The following is an 18305-nucleotide window of genomic DNA, read 5'->3' on the forward strand; positions in this document are numbered from 1 at the left end:
CGCTCCCCGCGCCCGGCGGGAGCTGCGGGGCTGTGCCCGGGCCCTGAGCCTCCGCCGTTCCCGCAGAGCGCGGGCCCAGCGCCTGCGTGGCTGAAGAAGGCGGCCAAAGGCTGGAGCGCGGAAGAGCCCCGCAGCTTGCGGCACAACCTCATCCCCATGCCAGAAGTGCAGCCCTGTCCTCCTTCGCTGAACGCTCTGCTCTCCCTACTGCTGCTGCGCTCTCGGGGAGCGGAACAACTTCGGAGACCTGGAGTGTCATTGCATGGTGGAGGGCAAGACTGGTTAGACAAGCTGGAGCATTTTGTCTCGTCTAAACATGTTCTGGCAACAAATCGTTTAACAAGGAAGCATCTGCTCTTTTTACTGGAAGTCAGGCCCACTGAAGAAGTAGTTGTGCTGTGTGGTTTTTTAGACCTGACATTTATGATGCTATACCATCACATGCTATTTGCAAATAATCTAGAGAGGAGCTAACTTCCTGCAGCTGGCATACACCAAACACCTGAGCACAGGCATGAAGGCAACTGCTAACATTCTGCAGGTGGTCTAAATGCATCTGTAATAAATTCACATGGTCTGAGCAAGTCTTGCAAGGGCCGAAATCTATGACATTTGAACTAGCTCAGTGCTGGCACTGTGCTACTCAGTTTTCCTTCCATGGCTTAAAACAACCCTTCAGAAGGTACTAAAGCTATTGGTAATGCTGCCATAAAACCCTCAGAGGGATCTTCCCCTTTCTTTTCAAGCTTATCCTCTAAATCATAATAAAAAGATCACATACCACTGAACATATAAAAAGTACATAGATGTAGAAAAAAGAGGAAAATAATCAAATTCCTGTATTTTTTAGGATTTACTTGCAAGTTTAATTTTATGTAACTTCATGTTAGATTGGAGTCCACGAGGACTTTAGTGGAGCATTTCTTGCATGATGGAGATGTTAAAAAGATGAAATTATCCTGAGCACAATTGCCTTTAACCTGTAAAGTGGGAATTCTACACCTATTCATACCTAGCTTTTAAATGCAGAGCAGTACCAAGACAATGGCTAGATGTGACCTATCCCTATCATAATACCAAGGGTGAAAGGCAGAGGTTTTTCCACACCCTTCCTGTGACTATGTTGCATCCTGAAGCTGTGTGTGAGGCTGGGCCCAAGCCAGGTTTTGACATTTGGCACTGCAGTCCTGACTTGTCCCTGCAAAGCCTTTCCTGCCAGTTATGCAGAAGTTTACACTTGCAAAGGTTCCTCTAAGCTCCTGCAGCTCCTTGTTTTCCCTTTGCTGAATAGATCACGTGTAGGTTCAACAAAGTACTTTAATTTTATGCCATGAAAGCACTTACAAACCTACAAGCACTTTGTTTGATCCTGATGAGGCGTTACAAGCAGTTGTCCATACAAGAAGCTTTTATTGAACCTTAAACTGATACTGTCACTCACGGCTCTTTGATCAGATAGATCTGCCTCCTGGCAGGGTGCTGAAGTAGGTAACAAGAATGCATCATTACCTGAACTTTCCTCTTTAGTTCAGAAGCCAAACTCTAATTGCTCATTACAATACCTTTATTGCATTAAAGTTCAATTAGCAAGTGTCAATTAAGATTTACACAGGGGGAGAGTGGAGAATTCTAATCCTTCTGTTAGCCAAACAGAGATGCCAGCAAATCAAATCTTCATAGGCACATCTTTATTCCTTTGATTTTTCTTAACAGGCTCAGTCAGCCGTGTTCTGCAGGAGCAGAAATTAATGCCACCTCCTTGACTTGAGTGAAGCTATAAATGTTGTTTTACGTAAGCCAAGGATCTGGTCCCTACTGTTTAAGAACTCAACATTTCCTTTCCAATTGTGTTTTCCACTCTCCATTATAAACAACTAAACATATTAGAAAGGGGGAAAAAACCCAACAATGCAATAAAATAGAGATTTCCAATTCATGTATCACCACAAGAACAGGGACATGACCCACAAGCGTCAGAAAACAATCTCTGAATCTTTGACAGCTGAGGAGAGGATGTGTGATCTTCACAAGACACACCCCAGCATCTAAAGCCTAACTCCACAACATATTTCAAATAGCAACTTAACAGCTGGTTTTGCCTAAGATTTGAAATGCTAAGAGATTTTAGATTAGATGCCCATAACTTGCACAGATACATTTGATTTAGGCATTTTTATTGTCAAAGACAAGTAGCACACCTCAGGCTTCTATACTGCCAGAAATTCTACAACAATCTCTTTGGTTGTATTTTCCCTATTAGGAATTCTTCAAGGGAAAAGAGGGCAGCAAAGGAATGCTTTCACATCAGTGGAGAAAATACATATGCACCTGAAAGTACATGTGATAAGTATTGATAGTCTTTGGTACTCTCCTATGTAGAGGGAAGTATAAAATCACGTATTAATTAGTAAAAGAGAAACTTGTAACTTGTCTGCTTCTGCACTAGCACCCACGATTTTGTGCTCTGAACTGACACATTTTGAGTCCTGTTCAAGAGGTCAGAGACACCCCTAGCTCTTTATTCACTCGATGTGCAGTCAACACAGACCAAGGTTCCAAGCTGTTTTACACATGATACCAAGATACTGCATGCTGAGGCGGCCACAAAGCAGAGGAGATAGACAATGCCAGCAACTGCAGGTTAATCATTATTTACAACCAAAATAACCACATGGAGCTATGAAATAAGTCAGGAACAAAGCCACAAGGTGTCAGTACTGGCCTGTGTATTTAGAAAATAACTATCGCTGCATGAGTCACTATTTGTTATAACCTGTGTTACTGAGCATTTGCAAACATTCAGTTGAGGTTAATCTCACTTCATAAATTCACCTCAGTTTAGTGACAAAGTAATACCATCTTATGATCAATGAAAAATACTTAATGTAAACTGTTACAGTTTCACTAGTACCAAAAGCAAAACAAGAATAAATTAAATTCAATGATTTAAGATACAACCTTTGCAACTTCAGGTCATCTGCATACCATCTGCATATACCTTTGCACTTTGGGCTAATGAAAAAATTATTATTTTATGCAGCTCAACTGCTAAGATGAGAAGGCTCCAAATTAAATGTCATTTACAAAATATTGGTGAAAATTAAAAACCAATCCTTGGGAACACCATGTCTGATTGCACCCAGTGATTAGAGCCTGACTTTATTGCAGAAACAAGTTTGTTCAACATCTCAGTTAAAGTGTACAAAATTATCAGCAGAGCAACTCTTGAATGATTCACACAGAAGATCGACTCTTGTTCAGTTAACAAGGGGAACCAAATGCATGGTTGTAAGGCAGAGTAGTCAATAGCACCAACACAAAAGTGTTCAATCACTGGAAAAAGCATGAAAAACAGTGGCAGTAGGACCTGTGGATGGACTAAATCCAGAGCACTATCTTTCATGGTTATCCCACACGATAGCTGCGTGCACAGAACACGAGCTGGATATACAGAGATCTGAGTAACACAGAAATGTTTGGGATTCATCAGGTTTGTGACAAATCCCTCACCAGTCTGTCAGCAGTCATGTAATGCAAGACAAACAGAATATAATTTAAATAGATTTGGTATGTGTAATGCCTCTACTGATCATGATGCCTTGGACAGTGCACAAGTAGCTGACACACAAGATCCATCCTTTCTTGCAGCCTGCAGCTATAGGCTTGCAATAATACTACAAACACAATAAACAGAGCACACAGTGTAAAAGCAATACATTTCTTGTTGCCCTGAGCCAACTTTTCTTCCTAGTCCAACAGTAAGGAGGAGTAAGGAGCTGAAATACCTGCTGAAACCCGAGCAGTCTCAGAAATTGAAGCATCCCTGTTTGAGACACTTCTACAGCTGCTTTTGCTTTCTGAGTATTATGGCACTTCCTCCTCTCTGTTGTCAGTTTCTAATATACTTTCATTTTCTTCTTTTCTGCAAAAGCCTGTTCTGGCTGCTTCAGAAGCCATTTTGGCCGAGGAACAGGGCAGTGATGACAGTAGATAAAGAACACCCAATTTGTAATACTGCATCTTGATCATATTTGTATCAAATAGTTACAAAAACACAGCACAGAGGCTAACACAGGAACCTCTAAATCCTACATACTTAAAACAATTGGCCATGTGGTTAATACTTTACTGAAATAGAACTTATCACATTTACTTACAGCTTCATTGTGATTCACATAGTGGAAAAAAAAGGGCAGTCTTCTCACATCTGTTAATTTGCTAATGACCAGCCTCACTGACTTAAATGGAATTAGGATAAGAAATTCAAGACCATGGCACAGGAAGGAATTATTCACATAGGCAGCGCAGAGGGTTCTTTAACCTCAGGGAGACTTTTTTTTCCCCTTTATAAATGCCATACCACACATTTTCTTAGACTAAAAAGGCATTTATTGCAACAGTTTTATAAATATCATTGTCTGTCACTGTCAAATTGCTAACAAGGCTCACTTGAACACCAACATTTAGTATAAAACAGATGTTACAAAGCAATACTTTAGGGCATGCACTGATTGTAAAGTAGTCCCATAGGTCACTGTAATTTCATTATCTATTCATTCAGTGTTATTTTTGCTGAAAAGACTAGAGCACAAAGAAGTTTGACAAATTCTTCTGGACTACAAAACCTCCATTCTGCATTCCTATCCAACCAAATGCTCATTGACTTCACATGGCTGCTGAGTATTGGCATACAGAATGAAGCCTAGCATAGAGAATGCAGAACACCACTTAACACTATAGTTACAAGTTCCTTATTTGTATGTTTTATCTGTATATTAGTCTTGACAAAGAACTGAATAAATTCAAAAGGTAGAGATGGCATTTCAGGTTCAACCATTACATTTCATGTAATAAGAAACAAGTGGCAAGAGTTAACATAGTTATGACAGCCAGCTTATTTGCAAAGAGGTTAAAGCAAACCAGACCTCAGGATATATAAATCAGAAATACCAAGATATATCAGGCATCAGCTATAACCTAAACAGAACTCAACATGCTAATAAAATATATCTACCTAAATAAAGGCTGGGAACATCACACACAAATGTCAGGGTCCCATTGTTTCATTTTTCTAATGAGTTAATAGGTCTGAAATTTAATCTTTGAATCTCTTTGTCAAGACTTAAATGATAACTCCAGCTTTTAAAATTCTATTGTAATTTTTTATATTTCAATATTTATCATTCATTTCATATCACCAAAAGTAAAAAACTGAAAAAGAACCCATTGCTTTCTGTATTTCAGAAAGTATTTCAGAAACAGATACCATTAAATAACAAGATTTTTTTTTCCTCCTAGGTTTAACTGTGGCATCTGTGCTTCCTTTCTTATTACCCTAATACTCTATATGACAACATTCTTTTGACTTATTGAACTTATTATTGTTTCAGCTTATATGCAAAAAAAAAATGAAAATAACACTGTAGTACGTCTGAGGATAATTTTTGTATTGAAGAAAGAAGGAGTGTGTGTGTAAGAACTGCAAACATAAACACCACACACATAATAGCTCAGGTTTATATATTTTCTTCCTGTATCATTCTGCCTCCCCAAAATCAGCTAGGAGTCAGGGAACATGTAAGGTTCTGTGTTTTGTCTTGTCTCCAGAACAGAATTTAGACTATCTCGTATAATCTTGTATAATTCTCAGACTTTACATGCACACACAAATATCTTCAGATAAATCACATTGCCTAAATATTAATTCTGTTAAGAATACTTTTCATTTTCTAAATCTTAAAGATCACTGTTGTGAAAAATCAGCAGGAATATTTTTATTCCTTAGCACAAAACCTAAGTGATTTTTTCATTTATTTAGTCTTCTACCAATACCACCACAGGAAATTAAACTGAATGACGTCAAAACTAAGAGAGAGAGATGAAGCTAAATCACGAGTTACCATAAAATGTTCGCTTCCCTGAGTAAGCATTGGAGCCATAACAGATTTGCAGCTGCTCAGCACTTCTGAAAAATCCAATTACTTCTTCAAGAATGCAAATATGAATTTAAGAATCATTTAGAAACAGTTCAGAAAAGTACTAGTAATTTTGTAATGCTCTAAAGAGTAAAACACCTTTACAGAAAATGTCTTAAGAATGCCACATGAAAGTTCATCTTGTAAGGACATTCCTAATTAGCCTTTAATTGCAGATCAGATAGAGCCTATGTGGAGCAGCAGCTGTTCTAAGATAGAGGATGTGAAGTCCTGCACTTATTCCAACCTCACATTGGTTTGGAAGAACATTCCTACTTAGCTAAGAAACACAGAAAGAGGGCAAAAGCAACAGTTGTGAATGGCTATGGAACCATGTCAAAGGAAGTTCAGATGGGACCTTAGAAAAAGATTCTTGTCTAAGAGGGTGCCCAGTCACTGGAACAGGCTCTACAGGGAAGTTCAAGGAGCATCTGGATGATGCTCTGAGTCATATGGGTTAGTTTTAGGCAGTCCTGTGAGGAGTACAGTGTTTGTTGGGCTCCAAGATCCATATGGATCTCTTCCAACCTGATATAGCCTATGAGTTCTAACCAAAATACTCAGTAATCTAAGGGAAAAAAAAATCTGTCCCCTTCTTTACAGCAGATTTTTTGCTACTGCCAAGTTGTAACACAGATTTTCAAAGCAAGTAATGTCTTTTAAGTCTACATTTTCACACCTATCAACTCCATAAGCTGCACACATCCTCTCTGACATTTCAAAATTGCACTGCTTTTGCCTCACTATCTGAGCTCAAATTAGGTAAGTTAAGTAACCATGTTTAAGCATATATAATTCTATCAAGCCTACTGTGAAAGTAGAAAAAAAGTTACCAAAGGGATTACTTCATATTTATAAAAAATGTTTAGAAAAGGAAGGCTTACCTAGATCTCACTATGTATTTGCAAAAATCAGATACCTCGACATACAAACTGCATATAAATAACTAGATAAGAAAAAAAAATGTAAAAAGCTGGAATATGGTTAAGAAAATTATTTTCTTTTTTTTAGTAATTTTTGTACACAAGGACTTGACATTTCTTTAAAATCTTCCTTTTAGATCCATCTCTATCCTGGGTAGGTTGAGGGAGAGCCCCCCAGAGAGACTGCTACAGAAATACTGATAATAAAATTTCAATTAGAAGAGCTAACGTACAAAGCTGTTAAGATTTAGAGCTCCCATCTTTTGATACTCAGACTGCAGCCATCAGAGAGTACCTGGTCACTGGCCATTCTACAAACTGAGCAGGTACTCCCTGCTGCAGCTGACTGCTGCTGTTGCCTCTGGGGTCTTGTTGGGTTTTTGTACCTCTGAAGGCCAGATCAAGCCTCCAGCTCTTAACTTGGAGCTTGACAGCAGAGGACATCTTGTGGCATGGTCTGACCTGATCATCAGCCCTTAAACAGCTGGGACCTGTCTGACAGCCAAAATCTCTCTCAAGTCAGACTCTACTCCTTCCTAACTGTACATCAAGTAATACTTACTTGCATAAATAAACACTGCCAGATGGGCACTGCCACATGTAAATTTATACAAAAACCAGAAATTACGCCAAAACCATTAGCCCTTCTTTGTTATTTGTCCTTACTACCAGTCTCTCCATTCTTCTGTTCCAAACTGTCTGGAGTCACCAATGCCTCACTGTGCAGCATTCAAGCAAACTGCTTTGCCAGTTTCATTACATGGGGTTGAAAAGGATCACATCAATTCTTGTAAGCCATGCACATCCACAGCTCCATGAAGCACTGAAACACTGTAATATTTAAAAGTATTTCTGATTCTATTATAAATCTAAGGCTCTATGCAAAGTCATCTTCTGTATAAAACACTAACATAATAGCTACTTCTGAAAATAACTGGTATTAGACCTTATGTAATCCTCTGAAATACATATTTTGTTCTTGCTATGTCTATTACCAAATACTTTGGGGAAATTATTTGGAGATGTTAAAACAAGAAGAGGGTGGGGGGAAGTACACCTGCTACACAACAGTGTGCCAAACTAATGAAACCATAGAGTAACAAAATGCCATTTAAATGCTATTAAAGTTAAATAATTTGCATATAAACTTTAATTCTGCCTCTGGAGTACTGGAAAGTGCAAATGCCAATGGACCAAGAAAAGATGTGAAAGGCCAGACAGAGGGTCTACCCTCTAAAACTGGAATAATTTTCTTTTTTGTAAATCTCTCATGCATTGGAGGGATGAGAAAGTAAGAACAGAAAAAAAAAAGAAAAGAGAAAAGAACGCCTCTGTCTTCCCTTGAACTTATAGCAGTTACTAAGAAATAACTTCTTAGCTATTTAGTACATAGAGGCAGTCGCAGGGCTCTTTTTTCAGGATATGGTGCCCCAAGTGAGCTCCAAGACCACTGCCTGGGTGCCATGCTGACGTACACCACACGCCAGTGATTCTCTAATCCCTGTGCTGAAGATTGGGAAAGTCAGTGCCAAACACAGCTTTAACATCATTTAACCCAGACTGGGGGTTTCTTCAGACTAGGGAGGCCACAAGTGTTTATTTTCTTACTATCCAAGTAGTGCAAAACCCATCAAGACAAAGAAGGCCATAGAGGGAGTTCAAACTTTTCTCATCAATACATTCTCTTTCAAAAACAGAATACTTCCCTTGTAATAACAGAAGACACCATCACCCATTATCCAATTACATTACCAAATCAGTTAGGTGCTTTTTTTTTTTGAGGGAGAAATCAATTAGCATTTCACCTATACCTTAAAAAAACCCAGTTATCTGATACCAGCAATGAAAAAAAAATATGCAAAAAAAAAAAAACCTTTCTAATTAGTAGCCACAGTCAAATTTCCAAACAACACCATACTCTATATATGCTCTCTCTAAACTCAATGCCTCTGTATGAAGTCATTCTGTAGAAAGAAATTCTTAAAATTAAAGCACTTAGGAAATGTATTCTTAAATAGTTGTTTGGTAGTAATCACACTAAAGAAACAAAAAATTATTTGGAGTGGGAAGTATCGGCCTCCTTTTCCAAAGCACACCTTTTCTTCTAGTTTGTGTTAGTACCAGTCAATTAGAAAAAATAATAAAACAAAAAATCTTTGAAATGCCACAATCAATTAAAAATTACTTTGAAGTCTGTTACTTTATAGTAACTTTGTGTAACAGGGATAAATCCTGCTTTTCAATATTAAAAAGAAAAACAAGAAGACAACATGTGAAACCCAAAATAGTCTCCATGACAAGTTACTATGCCCACTCAAATGTTAACACTTACCAAATATCATACAAGCTTACATACCACGTTTCCCTTATAACCTTTCTCTCCTCAGATTTCATCCCAACTACCAACTTCTAGATACTCATACCTCCATTGTTTGGCAACTTGGATTCCACAGTCTTGATTTTCCCACTGTGAGGAGGAACTCAGATAAACTCAGTGCTAAACTCAACCATCCATTTAAATGCCATATAATAGATTGTTTTGCTGCTTCCTGTGGCCTTTTATTTCCTCCCTTTTGATTAGAAACACTTTATTAGGCTAATTAAGTACTGTGAAGCTTAGATGAAAGATTTTTTAGAAGTGCACACTTCTGCTAGTACTTCAACAAGAGAAAAGTATGACAACAAAAACACAGCACACTGACAAGTAATTTGAAAAAGGAATAAAAAAATAATGTAAACTACTTTGCTCTTGCTTCTAATCCTGAACTTTAACCACATCTGGCTCCATATATGTAGAAAACAGATTGACAGCTCTGTCACACAATTTTACCTTGCTATTATTATTGTCATCTATAACATACCTGTGTGCTCAGGTCCAACCAGGCTGAAATCCTATCCTAAATCCAGAGCTCTATTAAAGAAGAAAAGAGAAGCCAAACTGTGTTTCTATCCAAGTTCAGTACCTTTAAATTATTAAATTAGCCCTTTAGTGGGTAATCAAGTAAACAGCTGAAACAGTAAAAACCAAGCCATAAACTAAAGCAACCCTCAGGCTCTGAGAAAGAACTGCAATATCTCGGCTGCCTGAGAGAAAGAATTTACCCTAATGATTTCTTCACTTCACCTGTTTGCTGAATGTAAAGCTCATTATCCAGGCTTTTGCTTATCTGCTCCAGCCAATCTTAAGGCTAAATTACACAGCTGTTGTGGGCCAAAGCAGACCTTACTAGGTGGTCTCTACTTGATCAGATGATGAGTAAGTTAACCAACCTGAGAGAAGTAATTTGTACTAAATAAAGCTACTGTATGCACTTTAGAAGTTCACTTCTGTATTTCTCTTCCTTTTCCTGAACTCTAGTCTAGTAATTTTAAGTGAACGAATCCTTAAAGACATCAATGAAAATATAAAATATTAATCAATCTTTTGAAATAGGGATAAAGTGTTTGTTATGAAGTTAAGTTCATCTTCAATCTAATTCATATACCTTAAGTATAAGTTTGAAGAATTTGGAGCCTAAAAAAACTTAGGTCTACAGACATCAATCTGTGAATAATGATGCAAACCCAACCAAGCTAATTAATCATTTTATACTCCATGCAGCAATGAGAATAGAAAGGAGTTGCATTACATATACTTTACCAGATTCTATGTTAGAGAGTCCTCAAGTGTATCACATTAGATAAAACTTTGGCACTAGTCAGACTTTAATTCTACTTAAGTAGAATTTTTGTGTAAGTTGGAAAGTGAATGAGTAACCTTACCTAAACACATTTGACTGCTATATGTAAACATGTCATACACTTCCTATTATGTAAAGAACAGAAATTCTTCAAGTTTTTGTTATAGTCTGCGGCTCATAAATGCATTTTGACACTTTTCATCTCTGTAAATTTTAGCATTCCTCTTGTACTATTTTATGGTGATAAAAACAGCTAATGTATTTCCTCTTTAGATCATCTTTTTCCACAATACCTATATTTTAGCAGTGGTTTGATGAATGAAAGATACTGCTGTTCTTATTAATCCCTGTCTTTCCTTACAAGTAATCTCATTTATATTTCTTTGTAAGATTACACCAGCTGCCTACAGTCACCCTTAACATGAACAGGATTTAGTGGCATACAACACAGAAAAAGCGATTACTTCATACTACTGCACAATTACTTAAAAATATATTTACATGTCAGCAAAATTGGTTTTTTTTTTCATAAAAAGAGAAACATTGATTTAATCTATTAGGAGGACATCCTATGGCTTGTTGGGAACTTTTATAGTCTGCATGTTTTACACCTGGTTTTCCCATGTATGGAGAATTTATATTGCTGTATTCTCCCTTCCCCTTGTTTAAATTATTTTATATCTCACTCATAAAAGAAGTAGGCATTTCCTTCAAAAAGGCTATTGAAACACAATAAAGACATTCATCACCTATTTCTGTTAAAAAAACCATGCTAATGCTTGAATATGCAAGTTTAGTTTTGGAAAGTACTACAGCAAGTACACTTTGAAAAATATTGAAAAAAAAAAGAAGAAATTGGGAGAACTATCCACTACTGAAGGGCAGTTTTTATACTGCTGTGTTGGTTTCCAGGTCTTAAGATTAGAAACTGCACTTGGAGTTGTGCTCTCTGCTCTAGAAGTACCAAACAGCATTTCAGTGTTTTCCCAAATTTGCTTTTTTGTAGCAATTTGGAAGGCAATTTTGTTATTTGATAAGATGTCCATCACTAAATTCACCTGAACACACATACAGGCACCCCTCCCAAACACACACACACATACACACATTGATTTTACAAAAGTCTCATTTTCCTTAAGCAAGTAATCACAACACTGAAAATACTCTTCTATGTGTTCACTGATTTTCTTAAATGATTTGCCACCACTCTGCCACTCAAGGGAGATGGTTATTTCACTCTTCTGAGAAGCTAACTATGTTCAAAAGCAGCTAGATGAGGATGGTGATGTGATATAAATTTCAAAAGAAAAATGCATTGTCCATCCATATAGCCGTCCATCCTGAGAAACTTCCACTGCCAAATTCTTGCTATTTTCCATTGGTCATGGGGTTCCCATCAATAAATAGAAGGTCAGTGCAACAATGAGGAGCAAGCAGAATGGAGAAGAGAAGGTCTGATAGGCAGCTGAAGGCATGAAAATATCTTCGTACTTGTAAATGCTGACAACGCGCTCTGACACCGGTGGAGAGTCGATATCGTGACGAGTTATAGAACCTTTAGCAGGTAAGGGCAGAAAGAAATAACGTCAGATGCAATTTTTTCTGTAACTCTACTGAAGCAACAGGCAGGGAGGTAATTTTCAAACTTATGGAAGCATGCAATATTATGCTGTCAGGGAGTACAAATGAAATTCAAGTAAACAACAAACATCCTTCAAATGAATTAAGAAACTTCTAGTTATGAAGTTCTTCTAAATTCAGCTTTAAGAAGTGGGGATAGTAGATATATAGCCAGGAAAACAAGACACATCCTGTCTCTTTTTTTAAGCATCATGCTGCCAGAATTTTAGCTCATTAAAAAAAAGGGGGGGCAGAGGGTGTGTCTAGTAAGAATCACGTAATTGAAAGACATTCATCAATTTTGGCACATCAACTCAGTTGGTGAGATCAACTTACCCTGGATTGCTGGGCCCCAGGCAAACAGGTAGTACCAACTCAAGTGCAAGTCTACAATGGTTTCTTCTCGGGGAACATAGACAGGACGCTTGAATCGACACGTTACACGGTTGTTTTCAAAAACCCCTTCCTCATCCCTAGCAGGATTTCTCTGGATTTCTTTAGCCCACTGACCAACATTATAGAAGTGCTGTATTCGGACTCTTCCGTTATCATCATGAACACAAGCCATGACATCATCTCCTCCCTACAAGGTTAAAAAAAATTCAAAGATGGCCAACAAAAGGGTCATAAAACACTTCCTCATTTATGTATATAATTATAATTATTCAAAGCTAATCAAGACCTGGGATGCTCTTTCCTTCTTTCCAAGTTATATATACACAAATATTTGTATCCCTAACCAGGTGTCTTCAGTAAGATTGAAAAGCACATTAAGTGATTAGCAATAGTTACATACCCTTACTACCTGTGAATTCTCTTTTGCATCTTTCTAAGAGTTCTTTTACTTAACATACATTTGTAGGATATATCACTCTGACACCACATAATTAATTGATTTGTGGAAGGCTGTTTCCTTTTGTTATTTGTGAAGTTCTGGCATACTGCTGCATAAAATGTTGCAATCTTGAATCCCTGAGGTATACAAAATCCACTGCATGAACTCATGGGCAGAAAACCAATATACTTTAGTGAGACAGAGGAAACAAACCTACTACATATGAGAAAATAATAGCATTGATTACAATAAGTCTTTTCTAATCTCTTCTCATGTTCACTTTGGGAACATAATTTCTCGTATCTCTTATTTCTTATAAGAAATGTTGTAATAACAAAATACAGTATACCACAAGATACAAAGAAAAAATAAAATCAATATGTGCTTCTTCACTTAGCATAAGCAGCCATCAAAGAACCAAGAGACAGAAGGAAGAAGGAGCCACTTATTTGTAAAGGTCATTCATGGAAATACTAAAGGAGTTGCTGGAGTAGTTACTCAAGGTGACTGACAGAGTGGTAGAGCACAGGGATGAGCAGGAACTTCAGGAGTACTACCCCATAGCAGTCTTAGCACCAAGAGCCATCAGAACACTATCCAAGCTGGATGAGTGCCAAGCTATCACTGCTGTATTAAACACAGGCCCTACCCCTCCCATATCCTTCTGACATGTGATCCTGATGAAAGACATGATGCTTGCTACTGTGATCATCCCTTAGTTCTTTATTACAGGGAAAAGAGAGAAAAAGGGTGTATTTCAGCACTATGGGAATATTGCAATGTGCATTTGTAAAAGATGTGCAAGAAGTGGGTGGAAAGGGGACAACTAGGTAAAACACATCCTTGAACAGTTTCTGCACCTTGGTGCTGCTGCAGACCTTTCCAGCTCATCTTGAGACTATCACTGTTCTCCATAACTTATTTCCCAAGTTTAACTTTTATACATCTAAGCACAAATCCCTCATTCTTAAGTACAAAGAGGCAAAAATAAAGGTGTTTTTACACTGAAGGAAGAAAACTAAAAAGGAAAGAAAAAACCATTCTGAATCTCAGTTAACAGAATGACATTTCAAAATCCTACCAAGGCACAAAAGCCTGAAAGTGGAAAAGCATAATGTTATTTGAGACAAAGAAATAGGTCATACAACTTTAAAAAAATCTATTGAGGACACAAAATAGTTTTTTTTCCTTAACTTCTGAAGCTATCCAGGCCACACCATTTTGATTAGGGCCTCCAAAGCACAGCCCATTTCTCAGAGCTAAGCTGTTTTGACCCAGACCCATTTTATCATCAAAGCCTGTGCATCCCAGGACACCAAAACATCCTGGAAGTTGTGAAAAAGATGAAGTCAGCAGGAGAGCCAGAGAGGAAGAGAGATGCTAGCTGGTTTAGCCCAGCTGACTTATGGGCATTATATGATATGTGGAACAAATTTGGAAGCAAAACCTTTTACTTTACACTTCCTTTATTCTTTTTACCAGAAGCTCAGACTTAACCTGCTGCTTGCTGTGCCTGCTTTCCAAGTGGCTGATGAGAGGAGGGCAGTGGGATCCTGGGGTCCACTGCAGGTACCTCAGAGGTACAAACTGGTAACACAATCTGATAGTTTGGGGACAGATACTTAGAGGTGCTGAGCTGCTTTGAAAACCCTGTTGAGTACCTGAATTGGCAAGCTTCTAAATTCTTCTCAAAATTTGGCTGTAAAGCTGTTCTTTACATCAAAACCACAAACAGTTCCTTGTGAAATTAACTGTTCTTTATGACACAAAAACCTATTGTCTTGTGTTTATTTACAGTGTCATATTAAAACATATCTAGTAATGCCTGAGACGCACTTGTCCTCATATTTTCTTTCTGTTTCTCATTTTGGGTCAAATGATGCCTTAAGTTTTAGCTTTCATATTTTCCAGATTGTGTACTGCATTAGTATATAACTCTGAACTTCATATAAAGTGTTAGCAAGTTCTCTTCACAGTTTATTTAGACAAAACAATCCTTTTCCAGCCTGAGAACCAAGGACATTGTTGCAGCTTCAGGCCCAAAAAGTGTAAACAAGAGTGAATTGAGGAGAGCAATTTCAGAGGATGGGACTTTATAAAACTGCTGTTAAGTCAGTGCAAGCCTTCCAATTCACCTTTTTTGTGGGTCCTATCCCAGGACATCTAATTCCTGTATTTTTTCAGACTGCTATTTTCAACACCACAAGAAACAGTCCTTTCTTTGACTTGTGATTTAGGACATAGGTCCAGTATTGTTCTATATACTCAGGAGAGTTTCTGTACATGAACACCGATACTATAAACCGCATTTTAATCCTAAACATTTTACCAAGGATCACAGGCAACACATTTTTGCATAAGTCATCTATTGCCCACATTTTTTAAAGTCCACACATTACATGCTTCTGTTTTGCTCATTGAAATTCAATGAAAAGTGGAGCTTTTGAATTAAAAGCAAGTACAGGAATAAGCATAAAACAGAACCCAATAACAATCCAGAGGAGAGAGAACAAATTTTAACAAGACTTCCTTCTTGAGTATAAATGTTTAAATTAGCCGGAGTCATTTTCTCACAGATTTGTGGCTTCTCTGGAACAACACATGGGTATGAAAGAAACTAAAAAATTTCCCAAGTTAAACAAAAGTGATATAAACATTTATACTGCTGAAAGTAAGCTGATTTTCTCAAGAATAAAATTATTTGCTATTCAGTTTATGATGTGTCTTTTGCCCAATTTACACTGATATAAAGCACAACAGGACATTTCCATGTGAATTGGCTTATCCCTGAGGGCTTTTCTAATGAAAAGGCAAAAAGCTAGTGACATTCAAACATTCAGAGCTGAACTGAAATACTGTTGCAGTTCTCAGAGAAGAAGGGAAAGGAGATGTTAGGAAGGATGAAGGAGTTTTCTGTGAGGCAGTGCTCCCAGGGGGGCTACTGAATGGTGCTTTGTTTTCAGCAAGCCAGTTTTACCTTATGTGCTCTGTTTCTCACAGATCAAATAAATACATGTACATAAACCATTCATATCCCAGCATGTGAACGTGTGTGTATATTGCCAACACGAAAAACTGTACATATCTTACCATTTTCTTGTCTGAGGAAAATCCCACTGCCACCCAGCCATCTGTGTCAGCACTCAACTCAAATTCAACATCAGCTCCAATTCTGCGGTAACTTAGAAAGTAGTCACAAGTCTCTGCATTGCATCCAGGCTTACCATACCTAAATGGAATTGGAAATATACATAACATTTTCCTTGAAATTTCCTGCTATGGAACTTAATTAAGGTTTTGCAAGAAAAAACTAAAATAATGTATTTTGCTACAATGGCAGTAAAGCATATATTCTGCTGGACGTAAAGTAGCATTAATTTTTTGCAAGTATTACTCTTTTAGTGTATAGTATTCAACAAGTACAGCAAACAGTAACACAAAATATTACTCTGTTGGCCTTCATTGCCCTGGTTTTTTAAGTGCTTCATAAAAATACAGGAAAGAACTGTAGGTCCATAACTATGACAGGTATTCTTAAATAAACTAATGTCCTCAATATATGTCCTCAAATAAGGCCATACCATAGCAGTATGGTCTTAAATAGCAAGCATTTATTAAAATGACTATGAAACACCAACAGAGTCACCATCTGTAAAGATAAAGGCATCTGCACTCTTATCTCAGACTGACCTGAAGCATCCCTTGGTTTTTCCACAGTCATCCACTCTGATTTTTGCAAATGGGTCCACAGGAGGAGCAGTAGGAAAAGGGTAACCTGTATAATCAGAATAAACCATTACTAAATAAAATACAAGGACTAAAAATCAATAATACTAAAGAGAAGGTCTTCCAGTAGCATTTACTTTGTTGATAACTGAACTGTTCTGATGAGTGCCTACTTTGCCACATACAAAAGCCACTACTCAGATGATCCTGGATCCAGGTAACAAAGTAACATAAATAACTGAAAACAAAACTTTTCTAACGTTTCCTACATTCATCAAGGGGAGAGAAGAATGCTGGAGGGCAAAAGTTAAATGTAAGGCAGCAGGATCATGGACTATTGCAGTGCATCCTCTCCTTGTGCACTCATAGTCCCTTCAGGAAATCCGTAAGGGAACTGAGTCCTTAGCCATAAATGACAGCACTGGGTATAAATGCAGACAGGGCACCAGATGAAGAGCTGTAGGAATTGATACTGAAAAGACCTTATAGTACATCTTCCTTTATGAAGTAAAATAAAACACACATTGCAGTAAAAGGTAAAAGAGTATTAGGGCAGGGAATTGCCTGCAGTGATGCCTTCAATCACTTGTGATGGCAGACCCAGAAGAGCCAGACTGTGAGAGTTATGATTCCAACCTATCCCATCTGGACTGTAGCACCAAAGAAAAAGTGAGAAAGTTTACTAACAGACCTATTCAGTCTTGGCTTGTGGTGTCTGTTGCATAAGTGCAGATATTTTAATAGGATGTTCTTTTAGTTAGCCAGATAAAAACCAAAGTGCTAGCTGTGGAACTATAAAGTCCTCTGAAAATGCTTCACTGAGTAGGAAAAGTGCTTCATTGAGTGGGAAATTAACACTGCAGTTAGTTACAGCACCAGCACACAAATTTTTGACCTACACAACTTTGGGCATTCGGGAGCCCTGATTTACTTCCCTAGATTTCTGACAATGGTAATGGAGAAAGTATTCTGTAAGCTGCAAATCACAGTTATACTAACTGTATCAAGGGCAGGTAAATTACCCTGCATAAATAAGTTTGCAGAATTTCACAGCAGCGTGTAGTGGTGCATTACTTAAACACAGGTCACAGGACATGGAATTTTCTCACTCCTTACTTATTTTCAAACCCATTGAACAAATGGTTTTCCACGCAGCCTAGCTGCAAAAGCGGTGCTTTAACATTCCACCATTTGTAAATTAAAAAAAAAACAAAAAACACACACACCAAAATGCACGACCACGCTGCTTCTTGACACTTTAGGACATCACACGTCCTTTCGAAGCCCACACACCCCAGGACTCCTTTTTACGCCACCAGCTCGGAAACCTTTGCAAGAGGGGAAGGCGAGGGGCTGCCGGCTGGCCCCGCTCTGCGGAAGGCGACGGCTCCCGGCCCGAGCTCCCACCCGGGCGCATGCCGTGCCCGGGGATGCCCTGTCCGGGGATGCCGTGCCCAGGGATTCCGTGGCCGGGACGCCCGCGGAGCGAGGCGGCAGCTCTGCGGAAAGCGGGGCAGGGCACCCGGCCCCCCCTGCAGCCCCGGCC

The 18305-nt window shown here is 38.2% G+C and overlaps 3 protein-coding genes across 3 annotated transcripts in view; all 3 read right to left on the minus strand.

Annotated features, from left to right (window-relative positions):
• The window catches only part of TMEM245 (transmembrane protein 245), a 78588-nt gene extending 78430 nt beyond the window's left edge, over positions 1-158 (minus strand). Inside the window, exon 1 of the mRNA XM_031055635.1 lies at positions 18-158. Coding sequence (XP_030911495.1) covers positions 18-158 — 141 coding nt within the window. The remainder of the gene's footprint in view (positions 1-17) is intronic.
• Positions 159-3128: 2970 nt separating this feature from the next.
• FRRS1L (ferric chelate reductase 1 like) lies at positions 3129-16830 on the minus strand. The gene is made up of 4 exons (XM_014306358.2): positions 16724-16830; positions 16124-16262; positions 12535-12781; positions 3129-12133 (listed from the first exon to the last, which is right to left on the minus strand). The coding sequence occupies exons 1-4, from the start codon at positions 16828-16830 to the stop codon at positions 11961-11963; spliced, it is 666 nt and encodes a 221-aa protein (XP_014161833.1). The 3' UTR covers positions 3129-11960.
• Positions 16831-18017: 1187 nt separating this feature from the next.
• The window catches only part of EPB41L4B (erythrocyte membrane protein band 4.1 like 4B), a 191757-nt gene continuing 191469 nt past the window's right edge, over positions 18018-18305 (minus strand). The window contains exon 28 of the mRNA XM_031055636.1: positions 18018-18258. Within this exon, the coding sequence (XP_030911496.1) occupies positions 18018-18258 (241 nt within the window). The remainder of the gene's footprint in view (positions 18259-18305) is intronic.

Source organism: Geospiza fortis, unplaced genomic scaffold, assembly GCF_000277835.1.
Source record: "Geospiza fortis unplaced genomic scaffold, GeoFor_1.0 scaffold206, whole genome shotgun sequence".
Lineage (NCBI taxonomy): Eukaryota > Metazoa > Chordata > Aves > Passeriformes > Thraupidae > Geospiza > Geospiza fortis.